General features: G+C 35.5%; 1 protein-coding gene across 4 annotated transcripts in view; it reads left to right on the top strand.

The window, feature by feature from the left end:
* The window catches only part of COL21A1 (collagen type XXI alpha 1 chain), a 210,861-nt gene that overhangs the window by 133,734 nt on the left and 49,861 nt on the right, over positions 1 to 27,266 (top strand). For all 4 annotated transcript variants that reach the window (XM_086707105.1, XM_086707102.1, XM_086707101.1 and 1 more), the window contains 5 exons: positions 1 to 54; positions 16,308 to 16,361; positions 17,734 to 17,789; positions 18,829 to 18,880; positions 18,998 to 19,051. In XM_086707105.1, coding sequence (XP_086563231.1) covers positions 1 to 54; positions 16,308 to 16,361; positions 17,734 to 17,789; positions 18,829 to 18,880; positions 18,998 to 19,051 — 270 coding nt within the window. The remainder of the gene's footprint in view (positions 55 to 16,307; positions 16,362 to 17,733; positions 17,790 to 18,828; positions 18,881 to 18,997; positions 19,052 to 27,266) is intronic.

Here is a 27,266-nt window from a genome sequence, read left to right as displayed (position 1 = left end):
GGAGTTCAAGGACTACCAGGTTACAAAGGAGAACCAGGGAGAGATGGTGAAAAGGTAAATGCACACAAACAAAAATGTGTCCAGTCACTTTGGTCATTCAAGGAAGACAAAGGATGTTACCTATGACGACTCCCATTCAGTAGTGTTCACCTTGGTGAATTGCAAGATATGTGGGCTCAGAAATTTGTCAGTGGTCATTGGCTAATAAAGCTCACAGCAGGTTTTTGTCATTAGATGAAATAGGTTGTAAGTAGATGACCACTGTCAGATGGAACAGGTATTGGCATTGCCCTGATGCCAGGTTCTCTCCTTGTGGTTAAACTCTGAGGTGGGGATTACCTTCTTAGAAGGGAGAGAACTATGTGAATGGAATATGTTCCTGTTAGCCACAGATAGCCCAATTCTAGTATGTCCCTCTCCTTAATAGATACCTATCTGGTGCTTCTTTCATAGCTTTATTGAGGATCAAATGAGACAATATAATGTGTGAAAAATATTTAGTATGTTTCCTGGTGCAGGGCCTGCTTGCCTTTCTCTCTCTCTCTCTCTCTCTCTCTCTCTCTCTGCACAAGTGGGGGAGAGGGAGAGATAGAATCCTCAGTAGGCTTCACACTCACCAAGGAGCCTGACGTGGGGCTCGATCTCACGACCTGATCTCATGACCTGAGACGAAATCAAGAGTCGGACACTTACCCAACTGAGCCACTCAGGTGCTCTGGTACAGGGTCTTGCTTAAATAAACAGTTGTTTTTGTACTGTTCTGTTTTGTTCATCCAAGTAGCATGGTTGCAGTTGGGATGTAGCATGGGGTAGGTTGGCATATGTCATGGGCATAACATGGGTTGAAACAATCCCAAGGGCAAATAGGAGGTTTAGTGGCCAGAAAAGATGGAATAGGTCAGGGCAGCTTTATAATCTGGGGAGAGTTAAAGGACAGAGCGCAACAGTAGCAGTCAATAAAATTCCTGAAGAAGTGTAAAATCCTGCTGTCTTCTATGTGGCCTCTATGAATCTTTGTAGCCACTGAGAAATCTCTGCCTATCTTAAACAATGGAGGTATATATTAAGAGGTGATAGGGAGCATGTCTTATACTTTTATGCTGTGGCAATGTTGAGAGGGATAGCCTGACCTCTGCCAGGTGAATGGGGGATTCCACTGAGATCATGAAGATACCTATTTTGAGGAGTCCATGTGGCAGACACCTCACTTATATTCTGGTTTACAGGATCACTGCTGTTTTTTAACATTGTCACAATTAGTATGATTTGGGGATGGCAGGGAGATAATGAAAGTGTGAGTATATGAATGAATATATCTATGGATGAATGCATAAATTTGTCTATTTTTCCCTTGGGTTTTAGAAACCAGATATAAAAAGGAGGGTGTTTTTTATTCATCTTAAAAGAATTGAAATAAAGTGCCTGTTTGAAGGTAGAAGAATAGCAATAATTTGATTAGTCACATCTTTAACTGCTCTGTTGGATGGGGTCATGGTACTGTCTTCAACATAGATGGGCATGAGTTTTACAAAGTCATACATTCTCCTGAATAAAATAAGATGAGTGAAGATGATGTGAAGCCCTCTGTTTTCAGTCCAGTAATAATTCCACTCAAGAGTTGCTTGTTTTCTGAAATTTGTTGTTTGGGTATAAAGTCTGATCTGACACAGTCCCTGTGGGCCTGAGATCACCGTGTGCTGTGCCATCTAAATTTCCTCCTCACATTCCTTGTGGCTTCAGAGTGTTCTTTATCTAGAGTTGCAGTAAATGAATAAGTTAAAGACTTTCCCTTGGTTCTTCCTCTAGAATTTAGTTCCTTAATTTTCAGAAATAGGAAGGTTGAAAAATAGACCCTGAGATGACTTTGACTTGTGGTATAGGACATTTTTTCCAGGCATCACATAGCATCCTCTGAGAGATTGTTCCACACAACACTGTTATCCATTAGGATATTTTCCCAGAATCATTTCCATTTTGTGGATTTCTTCTGAGAACTCCCATAGTAGGAGTTTCCACTTAAGATAATTAAAACTACATGCACTTTCTTGCTGGCTTTAGCATTGGTTGCTCACATATCAGACAGTAGAGTGTGTATAGATTTTGCAGGTCCCCCTCCCCACCGCCACCGATTTATAAAGTTAAAAAGGAGCACCAATTCACCAAATGGTCTTCAACTGGTAACTCATTTTATAATATGTTTTGAAGCTATTCTTTGGAATTTAAGAAAAAGTACTTCAAAACACTTCCTCAACTTTAAGGAGACCCATGTATTTAAATCATAGGGAGAAACATATTTTGTTAAAATTATATTAAGTTGTGTTGATGGGATGATACATATTTATGGGTTTTTGAGTTGAGTATGAAACTTTCAATGGAAAATTCAATTCTCAACACATGGGAGATAGTAATTTATTTTTTTTAACCTATCTAAACTTGGTACAAACTCATCACTTTGTTTTTCTGGATTTAAGAAATAAGTTAATTATATCTAAGGTCTCATTATGGAGTGAATTACACATTTTGCTTAATTTCCTCTTTAGATCATTTAACATTGAAATTGTCCCTTCAAGACTTTACTTTCCCATTGTCCTTAGTGTCTATACAAGAGTATAATGTGATGAATGAGATTTCCTTATTTCAAATCAATCCCTTACTTTCATTACTGCACTTCCAAAGTCAAAAGATTAAGTGGTATTACAGTGATTTATATGGTTAATTATAATTAGAGAATGCCTATATACATGTGGAGAGAACAGAATAAAGGACCAACTTAGTATATATTAGTGGTTTTACTTCTTACAATGTCTGAAAACAAACAAAAAAAAAGAATGTTTAAAAAATTAAAACAAAGCCAAGAGTGACATGAGAGAGAGAAATAGAATTGGCTTAGTGAAGTTGCCACTTTTTTCTTCTTTCTCAGAAAAGGAGGGTAATCAAACTGTGTAGCTTTCTGATAACACCACCACCCAAGGCCCAAATGCTGGTGTGCTCATGGCCAAGGTTGGAGGGGGTGAGGGTGGGAGGCTTAAAGCAGTTATGAGTTTATAGACTGGGCTCTGAATTAAGACTGCTTAACTCCCTAGCCATGCTTCTTAATCTATTTAAACCTGGATTTCAAAATGTGGAAAGTGAGTGCTATTGTATTTCTTCATAGTTTTGTTCTGAAGGTTAAATAGGCTATGCATGTACTTGGCCAAAATTAAACAACTATAAATTAGTGATGATAAAGATGATGTCAATGACTGTCTACCCTCTTACTTGTGTATGTGTCTAAATTTTGTTCTCTTTCCTGTTAATATGGATGAACTGTCCATAATATCCAGTCCTCCTCTTATGTTCTGGATCCTATCCTTCTCCATTACTTTGTGTTATTAATTAGCCCTTCTCTGCTATGTCATGGTTTTTTCTTTCTTAGTTAATTTTTTACCAATAGCCTAAAGGCTGACCCATCTAAAACCAACCAAACTGAACCCCCTCCTCTACCATATAGTCTCCTTTAGTTACCACCCCGTTTCTCCTTTCCATTATAGTAGAAACACCCTAGAAAAGTTTGCCTTTATTCTCTCTGCACTTTCTTACTTCCCTTTCTCCCTTTAATTCACTCTAGTAGGATTTCCACCCCACACTTCTGCTGTGTATTTAGATTAGTATCTACCATCTTTGAAATCCAGTGGTCATTGTTTTCCAGTGATCTCTGCTTATCTTGCTGTTATGTCCCAGCAGCATTTGACACAACAGACTTTTCCCTTCTTCTGGGAACAATTTGTTCTCTTGGCTTCTAAGATAGCACATTTCCCTAGATTTTCTCTTGCCTTCATTGGTTACCTTTTCACTGTTGACTTGTCTTCTATATTCATTCACTAAATGTTGGAGTGTTGCCGACTGAGTTCAGTCCTATGCCCTTCCTCTCCTTCCTTAATAAGTCCATTTATTGTAATATTATTAAATATAAACCTTAATGAATATAAATTTATTGTTAACTATATAAACATATTTGTGATAAGTATATCAATAGCAATATATTTATGTGATCAGTGTTATAGTTAATAAAGTAAAAATATTAGATATACATGCATACGCATGATGTTTTCTTTTTTTTCTTTATTTAAAAAAAATTTAATGTTTATTTATTTTTGAGAGAGAGCATGAGCTGGGGAGGGGAAGAGAGAGAGGGAGACACAGGATCCGAAATAGGCTCCAGGCTTCAGCACAGAGCCCGACACAGGGCTTGAACTCATAAACTGTGAGATCATGACCTGAACTGAAGATGGATGCTCAACTGACTGAGCCACCCAGGTGCCCCACACATTCTGTTTTCTAATAAAATACTTTACTTCATCTGAATATGAAGAAACTGGAATTGTTAAAACCAGGGATTTTCGGAAAAAACTTGTATTTTTTATGGATGGTGTGGTACCACGTCTTCCTTCTACATCCTTTTCTTAGAGGCTTTTCTTCCAAAAAAGCATCACTAATTGTGCCTTCCTTAAATATGCTTTGAAGTCAGGTTTTGTTAAGTGCCTCTTGTGTACATAGGGTGCTGACCTGTGTGTGCCCAGGTGTTTATTACTTCTGTGGATACTTTTACAACGTCTTGATTGTTCTCTGGTCTTGCAGCTTCTTTTCTTTTAAGCCTTTGTAATGGATTCAGCATCTCAGTTTATTAAAAAGAATCAATAATTCCAGGCCCCGCCTCATTTGTTGGCTGCAATGCCTTTTTCTGTCCCATTTTGTTTTTCTCTACTGGCATCCCTTGAGACACTTGAAACTTACATTTAATTTTTACAGAGTGCTTCATATTTTGTTGGTTCTAAATGCCATTTCTCATCTTCTCTTTGGGTGTACTCTATGGTCACTAAGAAGCTATGGCAGTGCCTCTGTAGTAGGAGCTCACGAACCTACCTTTTTTCTAGGCCTGACCAGTTCAGTCATGATCTCCAAACCCAAGGGGATTGCCCACTGCTGTATTAAAGAGAGGAAACATTTTAGCAGATTTAAACAATTTTCTGTAAATCATTAGTGCCTGAGCCTCCCATTTGTTTTTATGGGAGAGAACAAAGAACAACCCGAGATATGTAAGGCTTGTGATGTATTGAGTGCTTGAAGGCGTTCATTGTTGTGTGTACACTTTTTCTGTTTTATTTTTAGACATGTTTTGTATCAATATTATCCATATGCATTTCTTATCACATGAAGTCCTCCCAAAAAGCCCTATGAAGTTACTAGAGTAAGCCGTACTATGCCGATTTTATGTTAATTGTGAAGTAGGTGATTCCTACTTAACAGCTGGGATGACTGAAGAATGAAGAACTTAAATCATTTGTCTAAAGTTACTCAAGAATCAGAGGGTTGAAATAAAATGTCTTGATTTTAGTCTGTTTTTTTTTGTTGTTACTGTTGTTTGTTTTCTGCATTGGCCAGAATAGTTTTGAACCATGTGACTTGTTCATTTTTCACCCTGTTGCCTGCACTGTGAAGAGAATTCCTGAATGCCTGTCGGTAGCCATGCAGATAGGTGGACGGGGGAACTGGATGAAAGAGATTAGATCGTACCGATTGTGCCATGAGAGACGACTCCTGTTTCTCCATCTCTCTCAAGTGAAGGGAGATTGTTCACTCTAGATCATAGATTATCAGACTTTTAAGTTGTGAGCTCTTTGCAGTAAAAGACTTTTGGGCATGTAGTTCCATGTACATCTATGAACTATATGCCTGTGCTACTGAACAAAGCATTATATGCATTAAAAACACATGCATACACTGAAAAGTTTTTGAAGAATGAGGCTTTTAAAATAATAGTTTTCATATTCTCTTAATGCACATAAATAATCTTGACTTTGAAAACAATATGTTTCTAGATCAGATTATGGGAAGGACAAGCTCATCAAAGCCATGTTCATGAGTCATGAGAGTTTTGGAAGCAACCTGTGGAATTGGAACCATCTTACTGTAAATCTTGGTATACTCTTAGAATCTACTTTCTTGTAAGCTCGGGTGCAATCAGGACTGTGACTTCTCAAAATAATTATTTTATTGGAATATTTTTGGAAGACTCAATAGTATTTACCGTATTTTAGAAAATGAAAATATTTTGCATATTCAGCAAATTATCATTAATTAGAAGTACAGCATCAGCTTAGGATACAGTAGTAGAGCTCTGATCTGACAGCATGAAGCCTACTTAGGATTCTCTCTCTCCCTTTTCCTCTGCCCTTCCCCTGCTGGTGCTTGTTCTTTCTCTCTCAAAAAGAAGAAAAAAGTTTCATACTCAAAATCTCTGTAAGTTACAGGGGAGTTAACAATTCATGAAAGAAACTATAGGCAGAAGGTTAATCACAGCTATATATTTTACGGGCTGTACTTATCCACTGTAAGAAATCTCTAAATTAGGGATGTTCTGGTTCTTAATATGTTGCTGTGTGTGTTTGTGTGTGTGTGTGTGTATGTGTGTATGTATTTATTAACACTACTGGAATGAACACCTTTATATATTTCTCATTTCTCAGTATTTTTTTTCTGAGAATATCCATAGGAAAACATCCTGGAACTGGAATTTATTACAGGATCAAAGGATTAAATGCATAATTAAACTTTGATACAAATTGCCTGTTGAACTTGTAGTAAGTTTGTACCTCCCAGCAAGTGTGTGAAAATATGTTTCCTCACACTCTTTTTTACAATTTATTTATTTAGAGAAAACACATGCATGGGAGAGAGGGAGATAGAGAATCCCAGCAGGCTCTGTGCTGTCAGTGCAGAGCCTTATGTATAGGGGCTGGATCTCACATGTATAGGGGCTGAGAGATCATGACCTGAGATGAAATCAAGAGTCAGACACTTAATGAACTGAGCCACCCAGGTGCCCCATCTTTCTTCAAACTCTTCAAATTCAAACTGAATTTCATTAAGGTTAATTGTCATCAGTACAAGTTATAAATGGTATTGGTCTGATTTGCATTTTTGTATTAGTAATTAAGGTAGAGTACTTTGTCATGGACATTTTGTTACTTCTTTGTAATATGCTTTTTAGTCATATCTTTTTTTTTTTTTTTTGCTTTCTACTGGGCTGTTGATTTTTTTAAAAGCTGATTGTTATAGTTCATAAATTGTATGAAAATATTTTTTCCTGGTTTATATTATGTATTTTGACTTGGCTTTTGGAATCTCAGCCACACATAAAATTTAAATATGTAGGTAGAGATATATTTTTCTCTCCTTATATTTGTGTCTATGTAGAAGGATTCCACATTATAACATTTTGAATATATATTTAGACCTTGTTAATTTATATTTTAATCCTTAAAATTTTGTTGTTTTGAATAAAGGTAGATGAGCAGTCATATTTTTCCCTCTCTTTTCCTAAATGGATATCCAATGGCCACAACATTTATGGAATATCACTTTTTTCTCCATTTATTTGAAAACTCATCATTATTACTAAATTTCCATTCTCATTTGGGTCTGGTGTTTTTGGCTTTCCATTCTGTTCCATTTATCTGTCTACATCCTCTCCAACACCAAATTGTTCTTAATTGTTGTCACTTCATAATATGATTTAATATTGGCAGTCCTAGTACTTCCTCATTATTCTTCTTCATCAAAATTTTCCTGGCTATACTTGCATGCTTATTTTTTCCAGATAAAGCTCAATATCTTTCCTTCAGTATTTTAGAAATTCCTATTCATGTTTTAATTAGGATTCCTTTGAATTTATAGATTAATTACAGAATCATTGACATAATTTCAATATTGAATTTTCCTATTTAAGATTATGACTTATTTAATTTTTTATTTTCAATCTTGAAACTTAATAAAATATTAGAGTTTTTCCATAGTGGTCCTAAACATTATTCAGGTTTATATCTTAGAATTGTTATGTCCTTTGTTTCTATTATAAATGGAGCCTTTTCTTTAATATACTTTCATTTTGGTTAGTATTTATGTATAAAAACCTTTTTATACATTACCTTTTTAAAGCAGCAATTAACTGAATTAGTGATTTAGGGTATTAGGTATATTGGTGTATTAGATGTATAATCATACCTAACGATGATTTGTTTTCTTCTAGTTTTTAATCTCGCTTTGTTCTGTATTTTGTCTAAATTCAGTGGCTAGTCACAACTGGCTAGAAAAACATTAAAAATGGTGATGCTGGGTGACTGTTTTTTTTAAAGTTTCAAACAGCTGTGGAGTCTTTTATAGTTTAGGGCTTCTTTGGTAGTACAACTCTCTCAACAGCAGATGAATATTTCTAATTTTCTATCTTTGGCTTTTGATTCCAGCCAATAGCAGCATCCACAGTCCTTGCTTTAGTCATGGCCCTCTCTGCATTAATTAATTAACTACTGATAATTAATGATAGATGACTTGAATTTATCAGACATCCATTACACTCTTAGGCTTTTTTTTTTTTTTTTTTTTCTCTTGAGCCATTCTGTCCAGCCTGAAGGAATTTATTGGACCCACTTTCACTGATTCAGAGCATTTTAGAGTAGTGTTTATGGCCACCCCCTTGATTTGATTCTTCACAGAGGCTATTTTAATTGAACTTCTTTTAAAGGTCCTCTCCAGTTTCAATTTTTACCTATTAGCGATGAGAACAAAGTTGTATCTTACAATCTCCATGTTTTCGGACTTGGTCTGTTGCTTTTCATTACTACTTGCAAACTGGCTGATTCTTTTCTGAGCTTCTTTCTTTTACAGGGTCTTTCAAGTATAGCCAATACCAGTCACTTCATGATACTAACATTCTGTTTTCTTAATTCTTTGCCTCTAGCTCTAAGTTAATTTGATGTATTATTTACCTTTGCAAGTATTGCAAAATTTTTATCAAATATTTACCATTATATTAAACGAATTGCCATTTTCTAAACATAAACTAATTTTTTTCATTACTCAAAGCCAATGCCATATATATTATTTAATATTGTTTTGGCAGACTCCTTTTCCTACTATACCAAGTTTTGTATTAATTAGCTTAGATTACAGTAGCAGATGACCAAACAAGAGCATTTATTTGTCTTTTGCATTACATGCCCATTGTGGATATTTTGGCTTAACTTTACCACTTCTTTGCAACCACTTATATTAAACCATGGGCATAACTTAGGTGAACAATATGGGTTTGAACTGCATATATGCACTTAAACATGGATTTATTTTTCAGTAAATATCGTATAATATTATAAACATATTTCCTCTTATTTTCTTCATGGTTTCTTTTTTCTAGTTTACTTCATTTTAAGAATTCAGTATATAATACACATACAAAATATGCATTAATCGATTGTTTATGTTATTTGTAAGGCTCCTGGTTAACAGTAGGCTATTAGTAGTTAAATTTTCAGAGTCAGAACTTATGTGTGGATTTTCAACCGCATGGCAGTTGGTCCCCCAGCCTCTGCATTGTTGAGAGGTTAACTGCAGTGTGGATGGGTAACACTTTGTGTTCAGTATTTTGTAGATTGTGTCAATATTCCCCAACCATTTCCTCACTACATTTCTCTCCTCTCTCTCCTCTCCCCTCTTAACTGCTATGTGTTAACATGTATGCTTTGCCTTTTTATTTTACTTAAAAACTCTTGCTTGTACATGTGAGGGTAGCTTTGTCCAGATTTTCAATTTTTCCATCCAAATGTTGGTGAATGCTGCTGGTCTTTTCATTTCATCTGAGATTTGTTTGTTATCTCTGGTAAATTAAAGTTTGAAGATTATGTCTTCTATAACCTGTAACCAGAGAATGGAAGTCTTAGTTGGGACTTTGTCCAGTCTTAATAGGGAATCCTAATTTTCCCCATTTCTTCTGTATTTTTTATCAAGTATTTATTATCCCCCTAAATTCCATTTTATCAAGAGTGTAACTTAGTCTATCCTGACCATCAAGGAGTTGTTTCAGCTCAGTCAAAAGCTAGCTCAGGTAGTCTTTAATCTTTTCTCTCTATAGAAACCGTTACTACTCCTACCTGCCCCAAGCATAAAGGAAAAAAAAATTTTTTCCAAAAGGTAGTTTTGGTTCTTGAATTAGGAGTCTACATATACATGGTAGGGGAAAGAAATCCCCAAATACTCAGTTTTCTTGTTGTTTCTCTTGGTTTCCCCCTAAATTTATTTTTTTCTTTTATTCCTTGGTTAAATTGTTGGATTTTAGGACTAATAAGCTCTGGAATGTGTGGACTTTTAGTGGATCTTCTCTCTCTCTCACTCTGTCTCTCTCTCTCTCACACACACACAGATTGTTTTTAATCTTTACTGGAAAATTTAAGTAGTCAAGGGAAAGCTATTACCCATGAGAAAACACTCTTTACAAGCCAAAAAAAAAAAAAAAATATTCCTGTTGAGACCAGAAACAGACCCTGAAATGCAGTGATGTAAATGAGAAAGAAGTTTATTTTTCTCATGTAGTCAGTTTATGTACTTATTCAAGGACTCAAGTTTTTCCTTCTTATTGGTCTAGTCTCCTTGAGAATGTTCTCTTCTACACAGTCAAGGCTGTATCACTGGTCACTGTCTTACCTGCATTGTAATCTGATGGGAAGGGAGAAAGAGAAGTCATAACAATAACTTTATTTTTAATCAATTATGTGGAAGTTGCATGTCATAGTCCCCCACACATTCTGCTAGCAAGAACTAAGTTATGTGGCCATTCCTAACTGCAAAGAAGACTGGGAAATATAGTCACTAGTTAGGAAGCTATGTGCCCAGATAAAAATCTTCTCTTGGTAGTATAAGGCAGATAGATTTTTGGATATAACCATTACCTAGTATACTTTTTGTATCAGATACACTTATAAAGTAAAGGATCCAAATGTAATACAGATGGATCTGAAATATAATGTAACTTTTGTTTTTTATTTTCCATCAATTATTATGGGAGACGATAAGGGAATTCCTGGACTTTCAGCCCTGGCTCCTTCTCTGTAAAAATTTATTTTATAATGGCTCTCATTCTTTCACTAATGGAAAATAAAGGAATATTTCTGTGGAAATAGATCTGTTGTTAAAATTAAGGCTGCTTTTTTTTTTTTTAATTAAGGCCAATATTGTATTAGTCTAGACAGATAAGTACATTCCCAGATTTTCCTGCAATTAACCAGAGTGGATAAGGAATGAAATTGGTTCAGAATAAAACAGGATAAGTCGGAATGAATATTGGGGCCCTACACAAGAGGTCATAGCAAACCTGTCCAGGAGGTTTAAAGCCTCCTGGTGGAATGTGTCCATGGGAATAATTGGAATGGGAATAATGGGAATAATTGGAAATGATACCATGTACGTACTTTTTCAACTTGTATCTTCCTTCTTTTGTGTCTGTCCTGCTGTCTCCTGTAACAGTGGACTGTTGTGAACCTATCTCCTACAGAGCAAGGTGCTCTGGATATTACTATTGAAGTATCAATAAGTCACTAGGGCTTCTTGATGAAGATGAAGGGTAGAACATACACATTTTCTCTATTTCTTAAACTCCCACGAAGACCCAAGGAAGCTCAATCTTAAAATAGAAAGAGATACGATTCATTTGAGAGAGAATCCTGTTTGTGTGTGTGCGCACACATACATGTGCACATATGCACGCAGGTACCCCAAAAGCTTAGGAAATGGGAATACAAAGTATTCTTGAAAATAGAGGTGGATTGAAGGTAGAGCTAAAAATGAAAACATGGTTGAATATTCCTTTAAGAACAGTGAGATTCTGCTATCCCTTCCTCACCTCTGTGTAGTTAAGTGAATTTCCCTTCTACCGTAGTAGGACTTGAAAGTTTACTATTTGGGGAGGATAAGACTGAGGGTTTCTAGACTGGAAAGAAAAGGTGGAGATGTACAAAACTATAGGCAAAGAAGATCTTTCTATGGGGAATCTGCTGATATCCAGAGCTGTTTAGTGAAATGACCCAACCACACCATGTATAGAGAATCTCAACAAACAGTACTCAGTGAGAGCTTATCATCAGCTTCCAGGTGAACTGACCACGAGGAACCAGAAAATATCTTAGGAAAATTAAAGACACCAAAAAGTCTAAAAAGAAACTGACAAAAGACGTGTGAAGAAGACTTGGAAAAATGGTCATTAATGCCCTCAGAGATGCAGAACTCCTGATAGATCCTGCTTCAGCTGAGCTCCTTGATAGGACACACTGCGTCTTCAGGGCCAACACAGAGACAGTCCTGTAGCACATGATCCACTTGTACACCACATTCCAGATCCTTGGTCCTGGCACTCCTTGTACAGACCACCCCAGGCCCATTCCCACGGTCTGCAGGCCTCTTTCTTGTCTCTGTCTTGCTGAGGGCCTTCTAACACAGTATGCTTAGAGGTGGCCGAGGGAAGGTTGTTTATGTGAAATGTGGATGGAGTTGGGTGTGTGGTCTGAGTCCACATGTGTAAGCATGGGGTCATTATGGATGAAAAGTCTTCCATAGTGTTTAGCATAATGGATGATTATAGACCACATCCATGCTTAATATTATACAGTTTTACATTGTAACACACCCTAACCAAAAGGAAGATCCTACAAGCATTCCAAGAGGGAAAACACTACAACCACCCCCCAAAAACATGCCATATACAAATGATCAGAATCAGAATGGCTTCAAACATCTCACTGATGACACTGATGTCAAAAAGCGAATGGAGCAGGGCCTTCAGACATCTGAAAGAAAAATCTAAACCATACTTTTATATGTGAATTAATTAATTACTTAAGTGAATATGATAAAGTTATTTTCAGAAATTTAAGGTTTCAAAAGATTGTCTCCCATAAATTCCTTTTGAGGAAGCTATTGGATGATGTATTCTCCTAACAAGGGAATAAATACAGATAGAACAGCAAATGTATATTGAAACAAATGAGAAGGCCGGAGGAAGGACAAAGAATATCAAATTTGCAATGTATGTGATTCTGTTTTGAAGTGATCTTGACAATTGGAGATAGATTGGAGTTCAATATTACAAAAAGTTTATAGGAAACTAGGTTTCCAAAACAGGTTATTGTTAACTGTAGGTAAAACAAACATTTGGTCAGGAAAAGGCAACCAATCAACATATTGATGGCTTAGTTGTGAATCTTAATATAAGAAACCCTGACTATTGATTTAACCAAAGCTTTAATAGAAAGTTAAGGGGATCTCTGCTTCTTACAAGTGGAGATGGGGAGAGGATGTTGGATGGTATGAGAGTTGATTCCCTTCTTTCACAGAGGAAGGTCAGTAGATAAGCCTGGAAACTGAAACTGTGGTAGCAGTGTGACCACATGATTTGAGCTCATAGAGATACGGAAGCTTAGAATAAAAAAGAGCGGCCTTGGGAGGGTTTTAAAACACTCTAATAACTCTTTAAAATTTACTCTTTAAAATATGTGAATAAATAATTTTCTTAAAAATTAAGATTTAAGTTTCAAAAAAAATTTTTTTTTATTTAAGTGCAGCTGACACACAACATTGCATTAGTTTCAGGCGTACAGTATAGTGATTCAGTGTCTCTTTATGTTATATTGCACTCCCCACAAAGGTGGCTACCATCTGCCATACTACAATGTTATTACAATCTCGTCGACTCTATTCCCCGTACAGTGCTTTTTATTTGCTTGACTTATTCATTATGTAACTGGAAACCTGTATCTCCTACTCCCCTTCACCCATTTTGACCCTCCCTCCACTGCTGTTCCTTCTGGCAACTATCAGTTTGTTCTCTGTATTTATAGATCTCATTCTGCTTTTTGTTTGTTTATTCATTGGTTTTGGATTTAGATTCCACATATGGTATTTGTCTTTCTCAGTTTGACTTATTTCACTTAGCACAACACCCTCTAGGTCCATCCATATTACTGAAAGGTCCAAATAGCATTTTTCTTACATCTGCATAATATTCCATTATATATGCAAGTATATATACATATCACATTTCTTTATTCATTTATCAGTGGACACTTGGGCTGCTTCCATATCTTAGCTATTGTAAATAATGCTGCAGTAAATGTAGGAAGCCATATATCTTTGAATTAGTGCTTTGGAATTTTTTGTGAAAATACCTAGTAGTGGCATTTGGATTATATAGTATTTCTATTTTTAATTTTTGAGGAAACTCCATACCGTTTTCCACAGTGGGTGCACCAGTTTTCTTTTTCACTACATCTTTGTCAATACTTGTTACTTCTTTCCGATTTTAGCCATTTTGACAGGTGTGAGGTGATACTTCATTGTGGTTTTGATTTGCATTTGTTGGATGATGACTGACATTGAGTGCCTTTTTATGTGTCTGTTGGCCGTTTGTATGTCTTCTTTTGAAAAATGTCTGTTCAGGTCCTCTGCCCATTTTAAAATCACATTGTTTTTTTGGTGTTAGGTTGTAGAAGTTCTTTATATTTTATTTTATTTTGAAATATTTTTTAATGTTAATTTATTTTTGGGAGAGACAGACAAAGCATGAGTGGGAGAGGGGCAGAGAGCAAGGGAGACAGAATCCAAAGCAGGTATGGTACTGGCACAAAAACAAACACATAGATCAATACAACAAAATAGTCCAGAAATAAACCCACACTTACATGGTCAGTTAATCTATAACAAAGGAAGTAAGGCTATACAACAGGGAAAAGACAGTTTCTTCAATTGATGGTGAAAACTGGTCAGTTACATGCAAAAGGATGAAACTGGAACACTTTCTAACACCGTACACAACGTGTCGAGGGTGTATTCAATGGAGTGATTTTTTTTTTAATGTTTATTTATTTTTGAGAGAGAGAGAGAGGGAGAGAGAGAGAGAGAGGCGGAGTGCAAGCAGGGGAGGAGCAGAGAGAGAGGGAGACACAGAATCCCAAACAGGCTCCAGGCTCTGTGCTGACAGCTCACAGCCTGACTCAGGGCTCAAACTCACAAACCCGTGAGATCATGACCTGAGCCGAAGGCGGATGCTTAACTGACTGAGCCACCCAGCTGCCCCAAATTCTTTACATTTTAAAAATATTAAACCCTTATTGGATATATCATTTACAAATGTCTTCTCCCATTCAGTAGGTTGTCTTCTTGTTCTATTGATAATCTCCTTTGCTGTGCAAAAGCTGTTTATTTTGATGTAGTCCCAAAAGTTAATTTTTGCTTTCATTTCCTTTGCTTTAGCAGACATATCCAGAAAAATGTTGTGATGGCCAATATCAGAGAAAATACTGCCCTGTTGTCTTCTAGGATTTTTATGGTTTTGGGTCTCACATTTAGGTCTTAAGTCCCTTTGAGTTGATTTTTGTGTATGGTGTTAGAAAGTGTTCCACTTTCATCCTTTTGCATGTAACTGACCAGTTTTCACCATCAATTGAACAAACTGTCTTTTCCCTGTTGTATAGCCTTACTTCCTTTGTTACAGATTAATTGACCATGTAAGTGTGGGTTTATTTCTGGACTCTCTATTCTGTTGTATTGATCTATGTGTTTGTTTTTGTGCCAGTACCATACTGTTTTGATTACTGCAGCTTTGCAGGGGATCTTTAAATTTGGAATTATGATACCTCCAGCTTTGTTCTTTGTCAAGATTTCTTTGACTATTTGGGATCTTTTGTGGTTCCATGCAAATTTTAGCATTATTTTTTTCTAGTTCTATAAAAAGTTCTGATGGTATTTTGATAGGGATTAAATTGAATTATAGTTTTCAGAGTATAGGTTTTTTACTTCCTTGGTTACATTTATACCTAGGTATTTCAGTTTTTTGGGTGCAATTGAGAATGAGATTCCTAATTTCTCTTCCTGCTGTTTCATTATTAGTGTGTAGAAATGCTTCTGATTTCTGGGTATTAGTTTTGTATCCTGCAACTTTAGTGAATTCTGTATTACTTCTAATAGATTTTGGCTGTTTCCCCCAAATTTTGAAACATCATGTTTACATTTTCATTTGTCTCCATGCTTTTTGATTTAACCAAGGAGGTGAAAGACCTTTACTCTGAAAACTATGAAACACTTGATGAAAGAAATTGAAAATGACACAAATGGAAAGGTAATTTATACTCAAGGATTAGAAGAATTAATGTTCAGATTCCCACACTACCCGAAACAATCAACAGATTCAGTGCAATCCCTATGAAAATACCAATAGCATTTTCCACAGAACGAAGCAAGTTCACCTAGTCTCAAAATACTTTCCTTATTTGATCATAAAGGAAACTTTGATAAATGAGGATTGATCTTTCATAGACATATGGTTTTAACGTATGTATGCGTATGGAAGATTTTTCTTCCAGTAGACTTTGACCAGGGTGAAGTTAAAGAATGTATGATGACATTTTTTAGGCTGATGTATTTTCTTTCATTAATTTTACTTTTATTTTCAGGGTGACCGTGGACTTCCTGGTTTTCCTGGGCTTCATGGAATGCCAGGATTAAAGGTTGAAAAAATCTAGTCTTAATATTCACCACATCATATTTTATTTTGAATTTAAAGTTACTTATGCTACAAATGTGTTATAAATAAATCCTCATGTGTAAATGAAAGTATATTAAAATAAATGGGTTACTATCAGAGTGTACAGAAAGCTTTTACAAATTTTCTTTACAATTTCCAGACACAAATTTTATGGTATTTAAACATTGATGAGTAAAGTTTACCATATGGAAATTTTTTTAAGTTTGTTTATTTATTTTTGAGAGAGGGAGAGAGAGAGAGAGTGTGCGCGAGACGGGTGTGGGGGGTGGAGGGGTAGAGAGCAAGAGAACTCCAAGCAGGGTCTGTGCAGAGCCGGATGTGGGGCTCGAACCCATGAACCGAACCGTGAAATCATGACTTGAGCCAAAACCAAGAGGTGGAAGCTTAACCGACTGAGCCACCCCAGCACCCCTCTATGGAAATTCTTTTATTTTTTTATTTTTTTTTATTTTTTTTAAAAATTTTTTTTTTTCAACATTTATTTATTTTTGGGACAGAGAGAGACAGAGCATGAACGGGCGAGGGGCAGAGAGAGAGGGAGACACAGAATCGGAAACAGGCTCCAGGCTCTGAGCCATCAGCCCAGAGCCCGACGCGGGGCTCGAACTCACAGACCGCGAGATCGTGACCTGGCTGAAGTCGGACGCTTAGCCGACTGCGCCACCCAGGCGCCCCTATGGAAATTCTTTTAATTATAAGCCCTGAACCGTAGGTCCTATTTTGGTACCATCTGTCCTTGTTTTTCCTTGTTTTTTTTAATAAAGCCTTAAACATGGGGCTTTTGTAAACTTTAAATTATTTTATATTATGTTGACATATTAAACCTTGTTTATAATTGGTGTTGCTTTTTTTCTTTAATCTGTAAGGGACGTTTTCATACTTTTAAAAAATTCACTATTTTAATTCCAGTTAGTTAACATACGGTGTTATATTAGTTTAAGGTGTATGATATAGTGATTCAGCAATGCAATATACTACTCAGTGTTCATCATAATAAGTGTACTCTTAATCCCCTTCACTTGTTTCGCTCATCCGCCCCCGCCTCTGGCCAACTTGCCGTCTGATATACTTTATTTTAAATGAGGACCCTCAGTTAAAGTTATTTTTCTTCCAACAAGAACATTTTTTACTAGAAGCATACTTCAAATTACATGGTTTGAAAAGATATATATAAAACCACTTTCCATCCAAGAAAAATAGAATATACATTTTCTTCAAGTACCCACAGAAGAATCACTTGGTTAAATCACATAAAAAGGGACATAACAAATACTGGAATTAAAATTAAAAATTTAATAAAAAACAAAACCCAATATTTATATTTTGCCTTTTAGGGTGAAATGGGCCCGAAAGGAGATAAAGGATCAACTGGATTTTATGGCAAAAAGGGAAGTATGGATTGTAAAACAAAGTATCTATATGGAACTTTGAATGTCATGGAAATGCAAAACTTGAATCTTTCCCAGCCACCATTTCAGCAATTAGCTTTGTTCATCTTTCTCAGGAGATTTATTTAGAATAATGAAAAACCCTAAAAATAACTGGTTTAGGTGTACACTGTGTTATTGATTATCCTGAATTTTTAAAGTATTTATGGAGAACGATTCCTTGGGAGAAGTAGTAACAGCATGTCCCTGGAGAATCAATGTTATGGGCCTTCTGATTTCTTCACATTGAAGGAAGATTATATTCTCTTCATATTGTGTTTAAAATACACTGCTTTTTAATTTTGCGAGATGTGGTTTCTGTATTTAGATGCTTATAATAATCCTGCATTCACCGTAATTTTGATGTCTTTATGTTGTGTCCACTGGCCTGGTAAAATAATGCTTTGCCAAAAGTCATAGAGCCAACACAAGCTATAGTTCCATGAATTCTGTCATTACATAAAGAGTTTCACTTACTCACTTTTTAACTTAAGTTTGAGTTGCAATTTAAAAATCATTGTTGTACCTCCTCTGAGGATGGTGTCTAGAGACATTCACAGCGGTCCAACTGCCGTCATAGGCTATTCTACAATACAGCCTCTAGCAAAATGAGGTTGTCCAGAATGCCTGGTAATAGGATTGTTTACCTTACTACCAACAAAGTTGGGAAAGCACCAACATCTGTGTGTGTGTGCCCAGGCAAACGTCAGAGTTTGTGCTGTGAGACCTAAAGTTCTTATGAATTTGCCTCAAATGAAAAAAACATGTTAGAAGGGCCCATGGTGGTTCCATGTGTGCTAAATGTGCCCATGCCAAAGTCAAGCCTGCTTTCTTTATTGAGGAGCAAAAATCTTTGAGGAAGTGTTGAAGGCACAAGCACAGAGTCAGAAAGCTAAACAAACAAACAAAATGAAGCTTTTCTGAGCAATAAGAACAAAAAAATAAAAATAAAAGTTTTGCATGGATTGTTTTTTTTTTTAAGTATTTATTTTTAATACAGGGTGCAAAAGGTGAAAAGGGAAATGCTGGTTTTCCTGGCCTTCCTGGACGTGCTGTGAGTTTGACAGAAAAAAGTTCTTGAGTATTTTACTTAAAAATTATCTTATACTCTCTTTCTTTAGAAATAAAAATTAGTGCAAAATATATTAAAATACATGTATTTATTTTTTAGGGAGAACCAGGAAGACATGGAAAGGATGGACTAATGGGTAGTCCTGGTTACAAGGTATTTACATTAAAAAAAAAAAAAACATTCTGTAACTTGTGAGTGAACATTTGAAAAATGTACTGACATTTAACTTTTTACATTATGACATTGGTGTAAAGTAATGAGCTAAAAGTTGTTTTACTGTAATTGAAAAATGAAGTAAGTTTCTTTGGAGTCTGTTGTGAATTCTTTTTTTTTAAATTTTTTTTTTTTCAACGTTTATTATTTTTGGGACAGAGAGAGACAGAGCATGAACGGGGGAGGGGCAGAGAGAGGGAGACACAGAATCGGAAACAGGCTCCAGGCTCTGAGCCATCAGCCCAGAGCCTGACGTGGGGCTCGAACTCACGGACGGCGAGATCATGACCTGGCTGAAGTCGGACGCTTAACCGACTGAGCCACCCAGGCGCCCCTGTTGTGAATTCTTATGTCTTAGAAATAAAATCCTTGGATATTTGAAAGTTGAACTTCTTTGATAAGCCATTGAAACTGAATTTGTTTGGTGGGTGAGAGGCAGAGGTACATAGCTCTTAGCTCCCAAAGGATTGAAGTTTTGGGTGGGAGGTAGGAAGACTTCATCCTTAACCTTAACAACTTCTTTATCAATTCTGTGGTGTCAGTATGGGAGAAATAAAGCAAGAGGTACTGGGATGTCAGTCCTTCACCAACCCTGAAAAAGTCAATGGCTCTGAAAAACATGATGGTGGGTTAGCACCATCTTACTGTTACATAAATGGTTGATTGGTTAATTATCAAATAGGAATGGGCTTTCTGTGCTATAGCTTGTTAAATGAAAAGATATCAGTCGTGTATATATTTAAGTACATGTATCTGGAATATGCTAACAGCCCACATCATTGTTCTGCTATAAGTTTCTTGAGTATTTAAGGAGAAGATTTGTGTAATCCATCAACCAATGAGGCTGCTTGGTCAAGCATTGGATTTAGAGATGTCATCAGGTTTCCTAATCATGAGGCCAAACTTGCTCAGAAATCCAGTCCATATTTTCTTTGTCCACCATTTTTTTCTTTTCCTTTGGACAAACTGTTCATTTATTTGCCTAAGTATTATGTAAGTTACCCAAATATCCATGATTCTTAAAGATTATAAATAGTGCTTCCTGAATGTAAAATATTGGGGCTCATTTTTTTAATTTATTTTTTTAACATTTATTTATTTTTGAAAGACAGAGACCGAGCATGAGCATGGGAGGGACAGAAAGAGAGGGAGACACAGAATCTGAAGCAGCTCCAAGCTCTGAGCTGTCAGCACAGAGCCCGACAGGAGTCTCAGACTCACAAATAATGAGATCATGACCTGAGGTGAAGTCAGACACTTAATCAACTGAGCCACCCAGATGCTCCTGGGGCTTAGTTTTAAGGGCTCAGTCATGTGTTGTTAATTATATTTCAGTGATTCTGTATTTTATTTCCCATTTGTTAATTAAACAGATATTTATTGATGTTTATTAGGTGCTATATGTACAGAAGGGAACATAACTATATCAGCCCTTATTTTTGTGGAGTGTATAATCTAGTCTCCATTAAAGAACACAGATTTTTCTCTTTAACTTCAAATTTTGCATTCATCTAATTTATTTTTCCTTTGTCTTCTGTTATCAAAAGCCCATGTGCCACAAGAAATGAGATTATGGTTTTCTGGGGTAGTTAAGTCTGGAGAATAGAACTGAATGGGATTTCTACCCCTCAGTGACATTTTCTAATCAACTGTATGTCTTTTGGCAAATTTTTTGACCTTCAGTTTTCTCCATTTAAAATATGGGATAAATATTACTTACATAGGTTGGTATGGTGTAGGGACTGAGAAAGATAGAGCACCCAGCATAGTACCTGTCAGAGAATGTATTCAATAAGGAATTAGTTTCTTTGTACATTTTTTGATTGGAGCTTTGCATGAAGATCCCTTTTGGAGCCTAAAAAAAAAAAAAAAAACAACTTTATTGAGGTATGATTGAGATGCAAAAACTGTACATATTTCATATATACAACTTGGTGAGTTTGTAGATAAATATATACTCATGAAACCATCACCACAATCAATGCCATAAACATATGTCACCTCCAAAAATTTCCTTCCTATTTATTATTATTATTATTTTTGTGATGACAACACTTAATATAAGGTCTACCTTGTTAGGTCATTTCAAAGTTTACAATACAGCATTGTTAACTCTGGGCATTAAGCTGTACAGTAGATATCTAGGACTTACTCATTTTGTATAATTGAAACTTTGTACCCTTTGACCAGTCTTCTCTCTCTCTCTTCCTCTTCTCCATCCCTGGGAAACCACCATTCTATTTTCTGCTTCTATGAGTTTGTTTGGGATTCTCCATATAAGTGGGATCATATAGTATTTGTCACTATGTGTCTGGCTTTTGCTTAGCATTGTCTTCTGGGTTCATCCATGTTGTAACAAATGACAAGATTTCTTTCTTTTTTTGAGGATGAACCATATTTCTATGTCTGTGTCTGTATATCTTATCTGTATCTATCTAGATATCACAGTTTTTTTATTCATTCAACTAGTGCACATTTAAGTTACTTAATGTCTTGATTATTGTGAATAATGCTGCAATGGACATGGCATTACAGATATGTCTTTGATACCCTTATTTCCATTCCTTTGGATATATACCCAGAAGTGAGATTGTCATATTACATGATAGTTATCGTTTTACTTTTTTGAGGAACTTCTATACTTTTTTTCCATAGTGGCTGCATCAATTTACATTTCCACTAACAGTATACAAGGCTTCCAGTTTCTCCACATCCTTCCTAAGACTTGTTACTTTAATTTTTTTGGTTGTTTTTAGTAATAGGCCCTAATGGATTTGAAGTGATATTTCATTGTGGTTTTGATTTGCATTTCCCTGTTGATTAGTGATGTTGAGCACTTTTACATATATTTGGTCATTTGTATGTTGTTTTACAGAAATGACCTTTCAGTTCCTTTGCCCATGTTTAAATAGGGGTGTTATTACCGCTGTTGAGTTGTAGGAGTTCCTTCTGTATTTTGGACATTAATCCTTTATCAGATATATGGTTTGCAAATGTTTACTCCCATTCTTTGGGTTGCCTTTTCATTTTGTTGATGACTTTCTTGTTTGTGCAGAAGCTTTTTGGTTTGATGTAATCCCACTTGACTACTTTTGCTTTTGTTGCCTATGCTTTTGGTTCCTGGATCGAACATACACATTTTAGGATTCTTTTTTCTATTTATATAAAAATTTCCATTGGGATTTTGATAGGGATTGAACTGAATCTGTAGGTCATTTGTGGTAATGGATGTTTTAACAATAAAAAATATTCCAGTCCATGAACTAGAGATGACTTTCATTTATTTGTTTATTCCTTAATTTCTTTCATTAATGTTTTATAGTTTTTAGTGTATAAGTCTTTCTCCTTTTTGGTTTAGTTTATTTCAAAGCATTTTATTATTATTATGCTGTTATAAATATGATGTTTTCTTCATTTTCTTTTTGTATAGTTTGCTGTTAGTATATAAAAATTCAATTGAGTTTTATATGTTGATTTTGTATCCTGCAACCTTATTGAATTTATTAGTTTGAACAGTTTTTTTGTGGAGTCTTTAGGTTTTCCTATATGTGGGATTATGTCATCTATAAACAGAGACAGTTTTACTTCTTTTTCCAATTTCAATGTTTTTTCTTTCTTTTTCTTGCCTAATTTCCCTAACTAGTACTTCTAGTACTACGTTGAAAAGAAGTGGTAAGAGTGTGCATCTTTGTGTTGTTCCTGATCATAAAGGAAAAGCTTTCGGTTTTTCATCATTAAATACGATGTTCACTGTGGGTTTTTCATATATGCGATCTTTATTAAGTTCCTTCTGTACCTAGTTTGTTGAGAGTTTTGATGACGAAATGATGTTGAATTTTATCAAATGTTTTTTCTGCATTTCTTGATCATGTGATTTTTATCTTTATTCTGCTAATGTGGTGTATCACACTGATTTGCATATACTACCATCTTTGTATCCCAGGGATAAATCTCACTTAGTGATGATGTATGATCCTTTCAATGTGCTGTTGAATTAATTCAGTTTGCTACTATTTGTTGGGGACTTTTGCATGCACCTTCATCAAGGATATTGTGGTTTTCTTTCCTTGTGGTGTTTTGTCTGGCTTTAGTAGCAGGCTAATACGGGCCTCATAAAATGATTTGGAAGTGTTCTCTCTTCTATTTCTTGGAACATTTTAAGAAGGATTCATATTTAAATGTTTAGTAGAATTTACCTGTGAAGTCTATGGTCCTGGGACTTTATTTATTGCAAGATTTTTGATTACTCATTCAGTCTCCTCATTTGTTTTTGGTCTTTTTAGTCTTTCTCTTTCTTCTTATATCACTTTTGGCAGGTTTTGTGTTTCTAGGAATTTATCCATTTCTTTTAGTCTGTCCAATTTTTTTTTGCATACAATTATTCATAATAGTCCCTCGTGATCTTTTTCATTTCTGTGGCATCAATTGTAATGTCTCCTCTTTTGTTTCTGACTTTATTTGAGTCTTCTCTCTTTTTTCTTTGTCTAGATAACTAAGGATTTGTCCATATTTTATATCTTTTTAAAAAATCAACTCTGGCTTTGTCTATTTTTTATTTTTTCTATTTTTTGTATTCTATATTTTATTTATTTTTGTTCAGATGTTAATCATTTCCTTCCTCCAGCTAACTTTGGGCATCTTTTTTTTTTTTTTTTGAGTTTATTGCCCTTTTTGATATTAATCTGGGTAGCATGATTGCATGCGTATACCCACAAGTGTAAACTATAGTTCAGTTTTTAACAGCTTTATTTATAAATAAACCACACATTATATAGTTTACCTATTTAACTTATTGTACAAACAATTCAGTGGTTTTCAGTATACTTAGAGTTATTAAATTGTCACTTCAATCTAATTTTAGAACATTTTAATCACCTCAAAAAGAAACCCTATACTCATTAGTGGTCTCTTGCAATTTCCTCCCAGCCACTCCCCCTCTACTTTCAGCCCTATGCAACCTCTAATGTACTTTCTGTCTCTATGGATTTTCCTGTTATGAATATTTGCTAGGGAATTTGGCAGTATGTGGCCTTTTGTGGGTAACTTCTTACACTTAACAGAACATTTTCAAGTTCTTTCTGTGTTTTGGCCTATACAGTACTTTATTCATTTTTATTGATGATATTTCCTATTTATTCACTCATTGGTTGATGAATATTTGGGTTTAACTTCTTAAGAAACTACCAAACTACTAAGCTTCAGTATACTTTTTAGTTTGGAATAATTCTAGATTTATACAAAAGTTGCAAGTAACAGTATACAGAGTTCCCTTACACACTCTGTCCATTTTCTCCTGATGTTAACATATTGCTATGGTACATTTGTCAAAAGTAAGACATCAATATTGACACATTGCTATAAGTTAAACTCCATACTTTATTTGGATTTTATTCATATGTCTTTTTTCTATTCCATGATCTAATTGAGGATATTCCACATTGCATTGTTTTGTTATGTCTCCTTAGTCTCTTCTAATCAATGATAATTTATCAGCCTTTTCTCGTTTTTCATGACTTGGACAATTTTGAAGAGCTTTGATTACGTATTTTGTAGAATATCACTCAGTGTGGGTTTTTCTGCTAGTTTCTTCATGATTAGGCTGTAACTTTAAGTATTTTATTTTTTATTTTTTATTTATGGTTTTGGTGGGAAGGGAAGAATAACACAAAGGTGAACTGTCCTACTCATCAGAGAGTATATATGCTGTCCACTTGACTAATCATTGATTATATTAACTTTGATCATTTGGTTATGGTAGTGTTTGTCAGGTTTCTTCACTGTGAAGTTACTGCTTTTTTCCTTTTACATGCTTTACGGAATTGAGTTACTATGTCCAGTTCCTACTTATGATAGGACAGAGGGGCTGAGATTAAAATTTCAACTCACAGAGGGGAGAGTATGTACATATCTTTACATTTATTAGAGGAGAGTTCTGGTTGTAACAATATTGAGTTCTTCCAGTCCATGAACATGGTATATCATTCCACCTAGATGGTCTTTCTTTAATATATCTCAGAAATGTTTTGTAGTTTTCGGCATGCAGATCTTGTATGTGATTTTGTTAAATTCATATGCAAAAATTTTATTTTGTTAAATGCTCTTGTGAATAGATTTTTAAAAATTTTCTCTTGCTAACATGAAAATACGATGGTTGGTATGTTGATTATATACCCTTTTTAAGTTTGAGGAAGATTTTAATTACTAATTAAATTCTTTTACTGAATATTGGGATACTTAGTGTTTTTCTTCCTTCTTGGGTAAGTTTTGCTAATTTGTGTCTTTGAAGGAATTTGTTCATTTCATTTTCAATTTGTTGGCATATTTTATTTATAATATTTGCATTATTCCTGTCTGTTTAATTAACTAATTTTATGAAGTTTGAAATTTTAATTCCAGTATAGTTAACATACAGTGTTACATTAGTTTCAGGTATACAAGATAGTGATTCAACACATCTATGCATTACTCAATGCTCATCATGAAAAGTATACTCTTTAATCCCCATTACCTGTTTCATCCAGTCCCACACCTACCTCCCCTAGGGTAATACATCAGTTCTCAAAAGTTACAAGTCTTGGGGTGCCTAAGTGGCTATGTCATTTGAATGTCCAACTCTTAATTTTGGCTCGGGTCATGATCCCAGGGTTGTGGGATCAACCCCTCTATCAGGCTCCATGCTGAGCATGGAGCTTGCTTAAGATTCGCTCTCTCCTCTCTCTCTCTCTCTCTCTCTCTCTCTTTCTCTCTCCCCCTCCAAAATAAATAAATAAATAAGTAAGTAAGTAAGTAAGTAAAAAACAAGCAAGCAATTTTTAATAAATAAATACTTTATTTTTAGAGAGAGAATAGGAGAGGGGCAGGGCGGGCTGGTAGGGAGAATCTTAACCAAGCTCCATGCTCAACTTGGAGCCCAACAGAGGGGTTGATCCCACAACCCTGGAACCGTGGGATCATGACCTGAGCCAAAATCAGGAGTTGGATGCTCCCCAGACACCCCACAAACCTTTAAAATAAAAGATGTTCCTCGGTTTGTTTCTCTCTTTTTTTCCTTTGCTCATTTGTTTCTTAAATTCCACATATGAGTGAAATGATATGGTATTTGATTTTCTCTGACATTTTGTTTAGCATTATACTCTCTGGCTTCACCCGTGTTGTTGCAAATGGCAGATTTCATTCTTTTTTGTGGCTGAATAATAGTCTGTTGTATGTATATGCCATCTCTTCTTTATCCATTCATCTATAGATGGACACTTGGTATGTTGAAAATTTGGCTATGGTAAATAATGCTGCAGTAAACCTAGGGGTGCATGTATACCTTTGAATTAGTGTTTTTGTACTTTTTAGGTAAATATCCTATTGCGTATTGCAATTATGTATCATAGGGTAGTTCCATTTTTAACTTTTTGATGAACCTCCTCACTGTTTTCCATAGTGGTGTTATCAGTTGACACTCCTACCAAAATTGCATGAGGGTTCCTTTTTCTTTAAAAAATTTTTTTTTAATGTTTGTTCATTTTTTAGAGAAAGAAAGAGCATGAGTGGGGGAGGGGCAGAAAGAGGGGAGATATAGAATCTGAAGCAAGCTCCAGGCTCTGAGCTGTCAGCACAGAGCCTGATGTGGGGCTTGAACTCACGATACATGAGATCATGACCTGATCCAAAGTCAGATGCCCAACCTACTGAGCCACCCTGGCACCCCAAGCGTTTCTTGTTCTCTACATCCTCTCCAACACTCGTTTCTTTTATTTTCTATTTTAGCCTTTCTGATAGGTGTGAGGTAATATTTTATTGTAGTTTTGATTTGCACTGAAGTCGGATGCTTAAACAACTGAGCCACCCAGGCGCCCTGAGAAGCTTTTTATTTTGATGTACTCCCAGTAGTTTATTTTTGCTTTTGTTTCCCTTGCCTCAGAGGACATATCTAGAAAAAAAGTAGCTATGGTTGATGTCAGAGAAATTACTGCCTCTGTTCTCTTTAAGGATATTTATAATTTCAGATCTAACTTTAGGTACTAAATCCATTTTGAATTTTTTTAAAGTTTATTTTTTTGAGAGAGAGGGAGAGTGAGTGCGCCCACATGTGTATGGGAGAAAGTGGGGGAGGGGAAGTGAGGTAGAGGGAGAGAGAGAGAGAATCTGAAGCAGGGTTCACACA

The sequence above is a fragment of the Puma concolor genome, chromosome B2 (assembly GCF_028749965.1).
Source record: "Puma concolor isolate L17-30 chromosome B2, mPumCon1.1.hap2, whole genome shotgun sequence".
Taxonomy (NCBI): domain Eukaryota; kingdom Metazoa; phylum Chordata; class Mammalia; order Carnivora; family Felidae; genus Puma; species Puma concolor.
The sequence above is the reverse complement of the archived record's forward strand: the minus strand, read 5'-3'. Positions and strand labels throughout refer to the sequence as shown.